Raw genomic sequence first — 14748 nt, 5'->3', positions numbered from 1 at the left:
GAAAGGTAGCTGGAGGGGGAGTGATTGAGAGAGAGAGAGAGAGAGAGAGAGAGAGAGAGAGAGAGAGAGAGAGAGAGAGAGAGAGAGAGAGAGAGAGAGAGAGAGAGAGAGAGAGAGAGAGAGAGAGAGAGAGAGAGAGAGAGAGAAGAAAGCTGGAATGAAAGAGAGGTAAAGACAGAGAGAAATAATGAGAGCGAGGAGAGGGAGGAAGGGAGGAAGAGAGAGAGAGGGGAAAGGTAGGTGAAGAGGGAGTGATTGGGAGAGAGAACGAAGCTGGAATAAGAGAAAGACAAGTAAAGATAGATAATTGATGAGAGAGGGATAGAGAGAGCTTCAGAGAGAGAGAGAGAGAGAGAGAGAGAGAGAGAGAGAGAGAGAGAGAGAGAGAGAGAGAGAGAGAGAGAGAGAGAGAGAGAGAGAGAGAAAGTGGAGTGAGAAAGAGAGTTAAAGAGAGCTGATGAGAAAAGAATAGAGTTTGAGTGAGAAGGATGAATGTTTGAGAGAAAGAGAACGAGAGAGAGAGAGAGAGAGTGGGGGAGAGAGAGAGAGAAGTGAACTAAAAAAAAGAGGAAGAAGAAAAATAGAGTGAGCGGAGAGAGAAATAGCGTATTAGAGAAGACTAAGAGATTAGGGAAGTTAGGATAGGATTAGAGATGAGAGGAGGAAGGGAGAGAAGTGGAGGAAAGAGGTAAGGGAGGAGTAAGGGAGGGAGATAACTTGTACGAGGAGGAAATTGAAGAGATTTACACCTAGAATGGAGAGACAAAAGACAAAAAGTAAGAAGTAATAGTAAACGGAAGAGACAAAATGGAAGAATAACTGAGAATGTAGAAGGAAAAGTGAATGATGACAAAGTAAAATAAAAGACATAAACAGATTAAATAGCGAAAGAAGAAAGTAATTAAAAGAGAGAGAGAGAGAAGTTTAAATAGTAATTAAAAAAACAACAATGAATGAAAAGGAATATAATAGAGACGACATAGAAAAACAAATGAGGAAAGACACGAAATTTCATAAGAATAAAAACTAAAAAAATAAATAAATAAACACACTTTTTAACCTTTGATCTTCCCTTTGCGTAACAAGTAAGAATAAATAAAACTATCCATTGGTAAGGAAGGTGAGGACGACGAGTGAAGGGAGTGAAGAGAGGGAAGCATCAGGCAAAGAGTAGGCGGCTTTCGGGGAATGTTTACCTGTCAACGATCACCTTAGTCACCTGTAATCGAGCAAACACAGGTCGTCTGGGAAAGAGTGTACCTGTGGAAAGTAAGTGTTGCCAGCGCACTCTTTTTTTTTTTCCGAGAGTTACCTGTGTGATACTGAAAATTTACCTGTGTTGTAAGTTGTGGAGTTGTCTTAGGATACGTATTAAAACCAGTGCTTTTAACCCTTCCATTGTTAGTCGATTATTTCCATAATCACCTATAATTTTTCAAAGTCTCTAATACACGAACTTCTGTAGCTTAGCAAAGATGAAATTAAGCCCATATTCTTATTTTCTTTTACGTCCATCCAAGATCAACAATTCATTACCGTGACCTCATCCATAAGAAAAAGACGATCATTGCAGTGAAAAGGTTAACCTGTAAACATATCCTCTGAAATATGGATGTACTGTAATATATTCACCGATCTTTTGGTATTAATACAAAAAATTATATATTCTGTTTATATTTAGAACTTTTCTTTTTTTTGTTATATTCGTCTATATGTGTGTACGTGTATTTTCATTTTGATCTTCCTTGTTTTGTAGCTTTAGTTATGTTTTTCATGATAAGTTTGGTGGAAATGGTACGTTTCTGAATGTTTATTCGTGTTTCGGGAAGAAAGAAGCTGTATAGAAAACAAACTGGAAGAAAGAAGCTCTAGAGGAACAAACTGGAAGAAAGAAGCTCTGTAGAAAACAAACTGGAAGAAAGAAGCTGTATAGAAAACAAATTGGAAGAAAGAAGCTCTAGAGGAAACAAACTGGAAGAAAGAAGCTCTGTAGGAAACAAACTGGAAGAAAGAACCTCTGTAGGAAACAAACTGGAAGAAAGAAGCTCTGTAGGAAACAAACTGGAAGAAAGAAGCTCTGTAGGAAACAAACTGGAAGAAAGAAGCTCTGTAGGAAACAAACTGGAAGAAAGAAGCTCTGTAGGGACAAACTATTTTAAAACCAATAAGAAAAGAGAAATTATTTATTTGTGTGTGTTCGTATTTTTGTACTGTCATGTTTTTTTTCAGCCTCTGATGTGTTATTTATGAGATATTACCCGTGTTCGATACTTTTCTGAACGCTTGTCCGTGTTTGACGAAGAAAAAAAGCCATACACACAATTTTAGAAGCAAGAAATAGAAATACTGCAGACCCTCCGTGAAACAATAAATGTCTTAAGTTTCCTCTCCAAGGGCCCCACATGATCGATGCTTCAGGGAACGAACTCATGTCTCAAAATGGGAGGAAATTTATGACACTACAGAGACTTTCCTTGATCAGTATCCTTCCTTTCCTTCCTCTATTGTGAGACTCCTTGTGGTTTATGTTGCTATCCTCTTCGCTGGTATTTCCTGGTTAGTTAAATGGAAGTATTTGAAGGATTTTTATTTTTATTTTTTTATTATTATTTATTTATTTTTTTTTTTTTTTGTGGGGTGGGTGTGGAATGGACTGGATTTCGTAAATTTTTGTAGGATGTAGAAGGAAAAGTTTACTGACCGTCTGTTATTTTTGTTATTCTCCTCTTCGTTGTTATTCTTTGCTTAGTTTAAGTGGAAGTAGTTGAAGAAAATAAGTGTGTTTCCTTGTATTGTTATTGAATTCCGTAGATTTTTTTTTTTTTTGTAGAATGTAAAGGGAAAATGTGGTGACCGTGTGTTATTTATTTATTTATTTATTTTTTTATTCTCTTCGTTGTTATCCTTTGCTTAGTTAAATATAAGTGGCTGAAGGAAATAATTGTACTTTCTTGTATTTTTCTCATATTTCCTAGATTTTGTGATAAGTGGAAGGGAAAAAATAATGATGACCTTATTTCTCTTATTTTCTTCTTCGTTGTTATGCTTTGTTTAATTAAATGGAAGTAATGAAGAACGGAAAAAGAGTGTACATTTTTCATATATTTTATCGGATTTCGTAGATTTTTGTGAAAAGTGGAAGAAAAAAAACTGATGATCTTCTTACTTCTCTTCTTCCTTCCTTCGTTGTTATTCTTTCTTTTTTGGGGATAAGGAAGAGAATGAGAGCGTTTTCTTGTATTTTAATTGGATTTCTTAGGTGTTTGCGAAATGTGGAAGAGGAAAATTTGATAACTCACTAAAACCTTAAAAATTTGGAGCATGTTTTTTATCATCACGTTCACTGCCACTTAAGATCCCCCTCCCCTACCCCCCTCGTTTTAAACTTAGTAGTGTTAAGTCTCTAGATAAAAGTGCTTGTGTTTATTGCGTGATAAATCAAAAGTTGAGGTGTTTATCACTGCCATTAACATCACCGCCACCTCTACCACCACCATCACCACCACCATCACCACTGCTACTGCCACTTTAAGGAAACAAAGAACATGAGAGAGAAATTGAGAGTAAAGGATTAAAAGGGAAGCAGGAAAGGAAATAAATGAGGGAAACTTGTAAATATTTCCTTGATAATAAGAAAGAAAAGCGTGATTTTAGAATACCACCACCACCACCACCACCACCACCACCCCCCTTAAGAATACAAGGAATAATTAAATAAAAGAGGAAAGGAAAGAAAAATATAAAAAATAAAGCAAGAAAGGAAATAACTTAGGAAAAAAAACATGAAACTCTGCATTATAAAACAGAATAGCGTGATTTCAACCCACTACCATCACCATCACCAGCACTACCACCACCACCACCACCACCACCACCACCACCACCGTCGCAAAATTAGTGATGCTCGTGGACTCGCCTCTCCTGAGTAACATTAACCAGATCGATGCGTCACGTCCCCTTCTCCTGTAATACGATCAGCGGAGGGGGAGAGGAAGGGAGAGGAGGGGAGAGGAGGAAAGAAGGGAGGTAAAGGTGCGCTCTTCCTCTCTCTCTCCCTCTCTCTTGGCGTCTACTTCCTCCTCCTCCTCCTCCTCCTCCTCCTCTTGCGTATTAGCGAACATTTCACACCTTTTACCACTAATTGGAAACTCGTCCATTCAGCCTCTTATCTACTTATTAGACAGTAAGACGCCAGAGAGAGAGAGAGAGAGAGAGAGAGAGAGAGAGAGAGAGAGAGAGAGAGAGAGAGAGAGAGAGAGAGAGAGAGAGAGATTTACATAACTTCACCCAATTATTACGTATCTGAGCCATAAAGGTCATTTTAAGGTCTCTGTAAGGTAGTCTTAACATAAGATTGCATACATCATTACTAGTGAGGCCAGAAATAACACAAGCCTGCTCAGAACTACTGTAGGTTTGAAAAATTGTAGTGGCATGAATTTCACCAAGCCAGGATCGTTGGAGAGAAGGAAATACTGTCTACTTTTATTTGTATATGAAAGAAAACTATAAATTTTTTTCATGGTTCTGTTTCAGTGACGCTTTAATCTAATTCTTTTGTTTTGTTTTCGTTCGTCTGAAAGAAAATACTCTCTACTTTTACTCGTTTTATGAGAAAAAAAGACCGTATTTCCTTTAGGTTTTGTTTCAAGGATGCTTACTGTAAATATCATGTCTTTGTTTCTACCTCTCTACCTTCCTAGTTTGAGAGAAGAAAATGCAATCTGATTTTACTCTTATATGAAAGAAAGTATCATCTACTTCTTACTTGTATATGAAAGAAAACAAGATATTTCCTCCTAGTTCTGTTTCAACGACGCTTAATCTCATCCCTTTGTTTCTTCCCATCTAGACTTCCTGGTTTGAAAGAAAGTATCAAATATTTTTAGCGTATATGAAAACAAACAGTCGTATTCCGTTGCATATGAAAGAAAACAGTCGTATTTCCTCTTGATTCTATTTTAAAGACGCTTAAATTACATGCCTTTGTTTCTTCCTCTCTCCAGCTTCCTGTTTTTTAAAAGAAAATATTATATACTTTTAGTCGTATATGAAAAAAAATTATATCCTCCTAGTTCTATTTCACCGACGCTTAAATCTCATGCCTTTGTTTCTTTTTCTCTCTCTCTAGCTTCTTATTTTTTTTAGAGAAGAAAATATCACATACTTTTAGTCGTATATGAAAAAAAAATTATATCTCCTAGTTCTATTTCAACGGCGCTTAAACCTCATGCCTTTGTTCCCTCCTCTCTGGCTTTCTTGTTTCTGTATTTGTAAGGAGTTTAAATATTTGAAAATGTGATTATTTTACCCTCCAGGCGGCGGTGCTTCTTTCATGGGAATTAGGTCGGGTTCTTTTTAATCTCCGGTCGTAAGTTTTGTGTAGGAATGGTTGGTATTCTTTCCAGCCACCTTGCCCTGACCGGATTCCAGTTCATGTTGTATTCCCGGAGAAATGCGGAGAACGGAACTGCACCGGGAATTCCTAATGTATTCCTGAGGGAGTCTTGTGCTTATTCTTTTTATCCTTGTTTATGATTTTTTTTTTTTTTTGCTCTTGTTATTGATGTTGTTCTTGTTGTTGTTGTTGCTGTTGTTGTTGTTGTTGGTGGTGGTGGTGGTGGTGGTGGTGGTGATGTTTTTTATCGTTGTTGTTGTTGTTGTTGTTGTTGTTGTTGTCCTTCATCATCATCTTCTTCTTCTTCTTCTTCTTCTTCTTCTTCTCTACCTACTTCCCCCACCCTTCCTCCTCCTCCTCCTCCTCCTCCTCCTGGCGTACCATCGTCTTAGTCTTTTAAGGTCAAATGCTCCTGAGGTTCCCGTCCTTGTATTGTCAGCAGGTTCAGGAACAGATTTATACGGTGTTGTAAATCTTGCTCAATCTCTCTCTCTCTCTCTCTCTCTCTCTCTCTCTCTCTCTCTCTCTCTCTCTCTCTCTCTCTCTCTCTACAAATATAACCATCACCTTTTTCAAATACTTATAACCAATTGGAGTGTTCATTAATGGATTAGTGTAAACTGTTGTTGATTTTGTTATAGTTTACTATGGAAAGAATAGAGTTTGGCATTTGACGTGTTTATATGTTTGTTTACTCCTCTACTGTCAAAGGAATCCTAAAAATCCTTTACTGGTCTTGTTATTTTAAAGGGACGTGTTTCAGAGAGAGCGAGAGAGAGAGAGAGGGGGGGGAAGAAAGAGGAGGAACTAAAGAAGAGGAAGCAAAAGACGTCGTGAATAAACCAAGGAGATGAATAAAGACGAGAAACATGATTAATATCCACGAAGACATGCAAGGAGGAGCAAAAGAAGCAAAAAAAAGAAATTCCTGAAAAAAAAATAAAAAAAAAACATTCAGTAACGTAATTTTGTACCAGAGAGAGAGAGAGAGAGAGAGAGAGAGAGAGAGAGAGAGAGAGAGAGAGAGATAGAGAGAGAGAGAATATTGCTAGTGGTTGTGAGTGCACTGGTTATGAGGCGAGACCAGAGACATTTACCGTGCAAGGAAATTACTATGCGATAAATGCACCATAAAATTTAGGGGAAAGTGGAACGCGAGAATTAGACGCGCGGATGAATAACGATTAAGTGAAGTGATATATCGAGAAAATTATCGGAAAAAAAAATACTTGCTTCGACGCCATTTTTAAGGAAACATGCGTATCTGTAATATCATGGGAAACCTAACTTTGAATTTCCCCTTCAGTTATTTCCTTGTTTTCCTTTTTGTTCTCCTCATTCTTAATATTTTGGAAAACCTAGCTTGTATTTTCCCTCTTAGTTATTTTCTTGTTTTCCATTTGTTTCCCTCATCTTTATTATTATGGAAAAACTAGCTTGTATTTTCCTGCCAGTTTTTTTTTTTTATTTATTTCCCTTTTTTTTTTTCCTTCGTCCTTAATATTATGGAAAACGTAACTTTTATTTTCCCTCATTTTTTTCTCCACTTCATCCTTAAACATCTTGGAAGAGAAACTAAAAGGAAAACATCAATAAACTTTACTCATTTATTTTCTCGTTATCTTTTACTCTTTAACTTAAACTCCTGTAGAAAGTGTCCTATGGTTGTCCTCCCTCGCCTTCTGCGGGTAGACTAGAGGGTGTGATGTGAAGATTTAGGCTTAACTTGAGTCATTCCCGCCTCCTCTTAAGTCCCCGGCGACTCTGGTAACCTGAGATCACGAGGGGGGAAAATTTGCAAGATAATGAAGGTGGTGGTGGTGGTGGTGATGATGGTGATTTTGTTGTGTAAGCTTTTATGGTGTTGATACTACCACTTACTACTACTACTACTACTATTACTACTACTACTACTACTGGAGATAGTGATGGTAATAATAGTATTTTTCCCTCATGGAAGAAAAAATTCGTGAGTAGTGAGGTGGAAGAAAATAAGGAAGGAAATTATTAAGGGTCTGATTGTCTCTGCTCCTCCTCCTCCTCCTCCCCCCTCTTCCTCCTCATCCTCCTCCTCTTTCACTCTCTTTTTCCCTCGATTCCCACATTCCTTCTCCTCTTGCACATCCTCCTCCTCTCTTTTCTTCTCTTTTTTTTTTCCCTTCCTGTTTCCGTCTTAAGCCTCTTCAGCCCCTCGACTCCTCTTCCTCCCTTCAGTCTTCCTCTCTTTCCTACCTTCCTTTCTCTTCCCTCAGCCACCGTACTTCCTCCCGCCGCTCGGATGTACAGGGGACACGAGGCAGCTTTAATGTTTCCACCAGGGCGCGGCAGAGGACTCAACGTGGCCCTGCGAAGTTGCGAGGTCAAGGTCACCAAGGCGCCCCTGTTGACCTGTGGGGGAAATTTACGGCGGAATGAAATCGCGCGCAGGAAATGGAATGTCTTTTTTTTTCCTTTTTTTTTTCTTTTTTTCTTTCTCTCTTGGTTTGGGTGTGCAAATTTGTTGTTCATGATTTGCTTGTCCGTCTCTCTCTCTCTCTCTCTCTCTCTCTCCGTTCGTTTTGTGTCTTCTTAGTTTATTCGTGTGTGTTTGTGTGTTTGTTTTCCCTCCTTTGTCCATCTGTCTGTCCGTGTGTCAGTGTTGATGGACACGCGAGGATAGACTCAAGAGAATGCAAGATGGGGAGAGGGAAAAGAAAACGGGTTACGCCTTATCGAAAAACAGAAAACAAACAGGCATGAAGGGTAACTCAAAAGAACAAAGGAGAAAAGCGAAATTATATCTTTAGTTTATTTACGTGTAGATGTGAGTAAAGAGAGATAATGGAGATGAAAAGTGAATGAAGGAAAAGATGGAAACATGCTAAATATTTCCATTATCGAAACGCAAAGATAAAAGTTGGATTAGAGGCAATAGAAACAAAAGATGGAGGGTGAAATAAAAGGAGACAGATGAACAAAGAAATGAAACAAGGATTATAGAAGAAAGAAAAAAAATAAAAGGCGGAGGATGGAGAGAAGGAGGCAGAGGAACGAAATATAGAAAATTAATTAAAGAAGAGAAACAAAAGATAGGCGGATTAGAAGAGGAAGAGAAACAAAAGATAAATAAATAAGAGAAGTGAAAAGAGATAGGAAAACTGCACTAAAAAAAAAGAAACAATAAATAGAAGATGAGTTAAAAAATAAAGAAAAACAAAAGCTAAGTGGAGAAGAGGAGAAAGAAACGAGGTTAAAAAAAAATAACATAGAACAAGAAGCAAGAGATAAAACAAAAGACAAAGACAAATAGAAGATACAAGCTGGAATCATGTTACAGTGATCCAAGAGGCGTTACTACTACCTGTTTGGCGGCGCGGAGGCTTCACCTTTCTCACCTGATGTCGGGGCGCGGCAGGTAATGGGGTTAAGGATGCAGTGTGAGGGCGGTGACTCGCTGCTTTCACGACGCCGCCTCTCCGCTGCGCCTTAAGACACGTCATGACCAGTATTCAAAAACATTTTGCTCTTTTACCACGACTATTTTCAGAGGCCACAGAGATGATTAGCGTTTCTCCTGTTAATAATGTAGAAATCTCGTTAATCTGTCACTAGTCCCGTAAAAGCAGTCTTAAGAACCCGTGTCACATCAACTAGAGCCTTTTGAAAGTAGTGGAGATGCGGCGCAGAGACGTTTCAGAATAAGGGTCGTTGTGGCGCCTTGGATCAATGAATTTTTGCGGTTTCAGAGTGTTCACATGGGATCAATTATTATTCTTTGCCCGCGTTGCTCCTTCTGATAATGTTACTGTAAGGTATAATATTTATCCTCCATTTCCATCACAGCGGAGATACAAAAGAGAAAGAGGTGAAGGAATGGGGAAGGGAGGGAAATGGTATCGTAGAAAGAGGAGGAAATGATGATATTTTGGGTGAGTGAGGAGGGGAGAGGAAAGATGGTGGGCGGGAAGAGGGATGAGGAAGGAAGAAATATAACATTGTAGAGAGGTGAGGAGGGGAATAAAGGAGGAGGAGAAGAAGGGAAAGGAAAATGAGTCTGTATTTCACCTAAGAACGTAACAAAACATACAGTTAGGGAAGCTGCAAGACGCCCTCAGGCCTACACGTGGCGGTCCCTGTTCCTGGGCCTCCTCCAGCTCGCAGTAGATCAAACAAAGGGCGGCGTCGCTTCTCTGGTGGCTGCAGAAGGGGAGAGAATCAGGCAGTTGACTCACTAACTTGCGGTTCTCGGTTTTAGGGGAAGTTTATGGCCATCTTTTGATATCCCTCCAAAAGATAATGTTTGCTGAAGTCGCTTCTTGAGAAAACTTGGAGGGGCGCCATTGCATCTTCTTGTTCCTCTCCCTTCTTCTCTCCTTTCCCCCCATTCTTACCTCACGCCTTCATTACTCCTCTCTCTCCTTCTCTTATCTCTGTCTATCTGTTGTATACCATATCCCCTCTCTTTTTTCCTTTCACTCCCTTCTTATTTTTTAATTTTGTTGCCAGTTTTCCTTCTTTTTCCCTTCTGTCTCCCTTTTTCACTCCTTTCATCCCTCCTCCTCTTTCCTTCTTTCACTCCTACCTACCTATTTTATCCCCTGTCCTTTTTTTTCGTTCCCTTTCTCCTTTATTTCTTCTTCAGCCCTCCATCCTTTCTTCTTCTTCCCTCCTATCTCCCTATTTCACTTCCTTCACTCTCCTTCCCTCCAGTCCTCGCCTCAGACCCTCCCTCGTTCTCCCCTCCCTCCTAATAATCCCTTACCCCCAATTTCTACCAACTTCGTTCCTCCTTCTTCTGTTCTTGCCTCCCCCTCGCTCCTCCACTCACCCCACAACCCCCAAAAGCCGGAGGGACAAGGCGAAGGCATGAATATCTTAAGCTTGTTTACTCAGGCAGTCACACATAACGGCACCTTTCCTCCTCCTCCTCCGCCTCCTTCGCCTCCGCCTTCTCCTCCGCCTCCGCCTCCTCATGCTCATGCTCATCCACATCCTCATCCTCCTTCTTTAGGCAACCATGCGCCAGACTCACACAGCTAGCGTCTTACTAACACACACACACACACACACACACACACACGAAGAAAAGGGAGTGTAGGCGTATCCTCGTGTGTGTGTGTGTGTGTGTGTGGACAAGATCTTTCCTCTTTAATCGCTGGAATCCACAAATAAGTTACATTCCTGCTTCAGGTTGTGTTGATAAGACTCAGCGGAAACTCAGTGAATAAGTTGAATGAAATGTTTCAGTGGCCTGAGATTCAACACAAAGTTTTAAACACTGGGAAAGGGAAAACACGAACGAAAAAGTAGAAGGAGGAGGAGGAAGAGGAGAAAGAGGAAGAAGAGGAGGAACTGGAACGTGAGGGGAATATACGATGGTTTCTAGCGTTTTAATTATTCTTATTTTATAGTGTAAATATTGCTACTTTTTATTTTAGTGCTATTTTTGTTCTTTATTGATGTTAGTAAATTGTGAGTGTTTTGGGAGTTGCAATTCTTGATTTTGTCTTGTAAGTATTTCTAGTTTACATTCTAGCTCCATTGTTTGTTATACGATTTGATATTACTAGCTTTTAAGTGTTTTTTGGGTGTTATAATCCTCCAATTCGTTTAATAAGTATCGTTATTATGAATTATAAAACTATTCTCTATGATTCAATATAAATAAATTCTAAGTCTTTTCAAGTGTCATAATCTTTTATCTCGTCTAACAAACACAGCTACTTTAAATTCTAACATTATTCATTGCTCTACGATTCCACATAAGTAAAATCCACGGGTTATATTACTTAATATTCCCAGTTTAGCATAGAAACACGTCTGTCTCGCGTCTGAGGTCCCGAAGCAGGGATTCGGATCAGTGGGTCGTGTCGAGTAACCACTCCGTGAACTAGTTTGCCTCCACCCTTAATAGACGCCGGTCAATTAAGTTCCCCGTACGAAGCTCACCGTGACTTTGGGTACGACTTGTATTATTCCACTAAGCCTTGGAACCCGTGACTTGTGAGGAGGAGGAGGAGGAGGAGGAGGAGGGGGGGGGTGAAGGCAGCATCGACCACCCTCCCCTCCGTCTCCTCGCCTCTATTCAGCAGCGGCTCAGACTCCTCACATATTTGCAGGATGTATTCTCTGCCTCACTTCCTCGGGTTTATGCCTTGAGACTGCCGCTTTTGATGGTGCCAGTAGTAGTAGTAGTAGTAGTAGTATGGTGGTTGTGGCCAAGGGAAATAAAAAGACGGCAAAATAAATCTCACTGAATAGTTGCCAAATAAAAGAATGTTCAAAAAATGCCTTAAAATTAGTAGTAGTAGTAGTAGTAGTAGTAGTAAAGTTCAGAAATCTATGCCTGTCTATTTTCCTATCTTCCTATCATTTAAACCACAAATATTTTAAGTAATTCAAGAGAGGAATATGAAAACACCCCCAAATAATGCATAAGCCAACTCAAATTACTTTTTTCCCATTACATTTTCAGGGAGCGGGAATTAATTGGATATTTTTTGCACTTTTTATCCTCTAACCGGTCTTCTCCACACATAGGTAGTAGTAGTAGTAGTAGTAGTAGTAGTAGTAGTAGTAGTAGTAGTAGTAGTAGTCGTAATAGTAGTAGTAGTAGTTCCTTGATCTTCTCACCTTCAGTATAAGACGCAGGTGTTGAATGTTCTTTTTTTTCCTCCCCTTTTTCCCTCTCTTTTTTTTACCCCCTCTTTTTTTTTCTTGTGTGTGTATGTATGTGCGTGTGTCTCAGCTTCAGGAGTCATGAGGTGCCATGTTTAAAGGGAGCGGCAAAGAAAACAAGGTGGGAGGCAGTGGGGAAGAGGAGCGAGGGGAATGGGAAGGAGCAGGAGCAGGAGAAGCAAGGGAATGGGGAAGGGAGAGGAGGGGAAGCTGAAATGATGAGACTGTGGGGAGAAAAAAAGATGCTGAGATGAAAAAAAATAAATAAAAAAAGATAACTAATGAAAAAAAAAGCTAGTGATGAAAAAAAAATATTAAGAAAACCAAGTAACAAAATAAGCCCTTTATCCCTTAAGTACTGAATCTACTTTTTTTTGTGTGTAAAGTAACCAGGCGACGTTTGGTTAAATATTCAGCATAACTTCCTTTTCTACACGAGTTACAGCATTAGTGTTTAGAACGGTGCGCTTACCTCCTCTCTACTCAGCGCTGTTGTGAAGATGGCGTCTCTTTCAGGATAGTTTCTCACACCTATATGCAGGTTAATTTCACCGTATATATCATTTCTCTATCGGCTACGTATGTATTGTAGCTCATTACATAAAAAATACTAAAAAATACAAAGGGAGGGCAAATACAGCGAATTCGATGGTACTTACTCGACTTTATGAAAATGTAGACCTTTTTTTTTTTTTGGCTTGTGTGTGTGTGTGTGTGTGTGTGTGTGTGTGTGTGTGTGTGTGTGTGTGTGTGTGTGTGTGGCCAGAAGTCTTGTAACCTGACGCTCTCACTTCCACTGTGTTTAGCGTGTTCCTTCAGTCTCACGCCCTCTGATCTCTTTGGAACCTTTCTCTTCTCAGGTGTTGTGAGGTGACAGGCAGCACATCGGAGGACTTACTGTGGAGACGAAACGATTAAATTAGTGGAAAAGAATACGGCACGTGAACAACTTTTGACCGTGACTGTACCTCTATGGACTATATGCTTCCATTACACAAAGGGATACAGAAGGAAGAACAAATACGGCACATTTGATGTATTAGCTAACATGTTTATGATAATTTACACTTTTTTCTTTAATGTGTTTAGTTTGCATCCCCGTGTACCTGTCCTAATTAGCGACGCTTGTGTTTCAGGTACCTGGTGCTGGAACACGTCTCAGGTGGGGAACTCTTCGACTACCTCGTCAAGAAGGGAAGGTTAACACCCAAGGAAGCGCGCAGGTTCTTCAGACAAATCATCTCGGCCTTAGACTTCTGTCACAGCCACTCTATATGGTGAGCTTCCCTCCGTAAGACTCCCTCAGTAATTGTATGGAAAGAATTAGTGCAGAGACAAAAATAAGGAAAATGCTGTTATGTTTTCTATGTGAGTCTATATTTCTATCACAGCATTTCTGTATTATAGTGAGCCTCCCTCCTTAAGACTCCCTCAGTAATTATATGGTAAAGATTATTGCATTTAGATATGAATAAGGAGAATATTATCATGTGTTCAGTGTGTTTCAGTTAAATTTCTAGTGCATTCATTGGTAAAAGCAAAGATCTGATGGGAATAAGGAAAATATTGCATTGTGTCTTCCATGTCAATGTTTTATCCTCAGTTTTCAGCCAGTCACTCTATGATGAGCCTCCTTCCTCCTCTAAGTGATTGCACGTGAACTGTTGTCGTACTCGAGACACTGGTGAGGGAAAAGTTTTAATAGTATGCATAAGGAAAGCAGCGCCGGTTGCGCCTTCACTGTATGAGTCTTATTGTTATTCTACACCACTTTAAGTTATAATTAATTGTATGTAAAGGATCATTGTCTTCAAGGCAGTGGTAAGGGTGAAGGTCTGATTATATTCGTGAGCAAAGTGTATGACCAATGTACGAGTTTTATTGCAGTTATACACGTAATTAATTGTATGTAAAGCGTTATTGTATTCAAAGCAGCGGTGAGGGTGAAAGTCTGATTATACCCGTAAGGAAAAGAGCCCGAGTTTCGTCTTCAATGTGTGAGTTTTATTGTTATTTTATACCGAAGTCTGGGCGGGGGATGCGTGGCGGTGTTCAGCTCTGAGTCAGTTGGATCTCAGTGCAATCCTTTTAAGCTCATCCCGGGAAGCAGGTCGAGGTTTTCCCCTCGGCTGCAACACGCCTCCGCGACACCCTTAAAGTTTAGGGTCGAGAGGAAAGAGACTCAGGAGGAGCATGTCTGTGGATGCCGCGGTGTTAACAAGAAGGCAGCCGCCCACGCTTGTCTGAGATACTTGCCCTCACCTGTCCCACGCTACAGGGCACAGCAAATTGAGAAGCTCCTGTTTTGTACTGCTTTAGAGGGACTGGTCTATTGTGAGTTTTAATAGTTATTCTTTTTAGTCTAATTTACTTTGAATCAGCCTTGTTTGCACTTGTCAGGGAGGTCAGGGGAGTGGAGCTCGTGCTGTGCTGTGGCGGGTGGCAGACAAAGTGACTCCCTCCCCCACCCCCACCCCCACCCCCTACCAGCCTCTGCTCCACCATCACCCCTGGACTGGAGTGCGGCGCCTCCACCACTCACTCCATAATAGAAATCTGGCGACTTTCCCATTCACCCCCAAATGGCAATGACTGTTCAATGACTTTGTACACAGACAGGCAGACCGGGAGCGCCGCCCCCTTCACAAAATAACTGCTGTACCTTTGTCCCCGAAGTAATTACGAGATTGATG

The 14748-nt window shown here is 40.2% G+C and overlaps 1 protein-coding gene across 5 annotated transcripts in view; it reads left to right on the top strand.

Annotated features, from left to right (window-relative positions):
* The window catches only part of LOC135090572 (serine/threonine-protein kinase BRSK2-like), a 186336-nt gene that overhangs the window by 157189 nt on the left and 14399 nt on the right, over positions 1-14748 (top strand). For all 5 annotated transcript variants that reach the window (XM_063987440.1, XM_063987437.1, XM_063987438.1 and 2 more), the window contains exon 4: positions 13192-13332. In XM_063987440.1, the coding sequence (XP_063843510.1) occupies positions 13192-13332 (141 nt within the window). The remainder of the gene's footprint in view (positions 1-13191; positions 13333-14748) is intronic.

Source organism: Scylla paramamosain, chromosome 35, assembly GCF_035594125.1.
Source record: "Scylla paramamosain isolate STU-SP2022 chromosome 35, ASM3559412v1, whole genome shotgun sequence".
Taxonomy (NCBI): Eukaryota; Metazoa; Arthropoda; class Malacostraca; order Decapoda; family Portunidae; genus Scylla; species Scylla paramamosain.
Note: the sequence above shows the minus strand (reverse complement) of the source record. Positions and strands in the feature narration are given on the sequence as shown.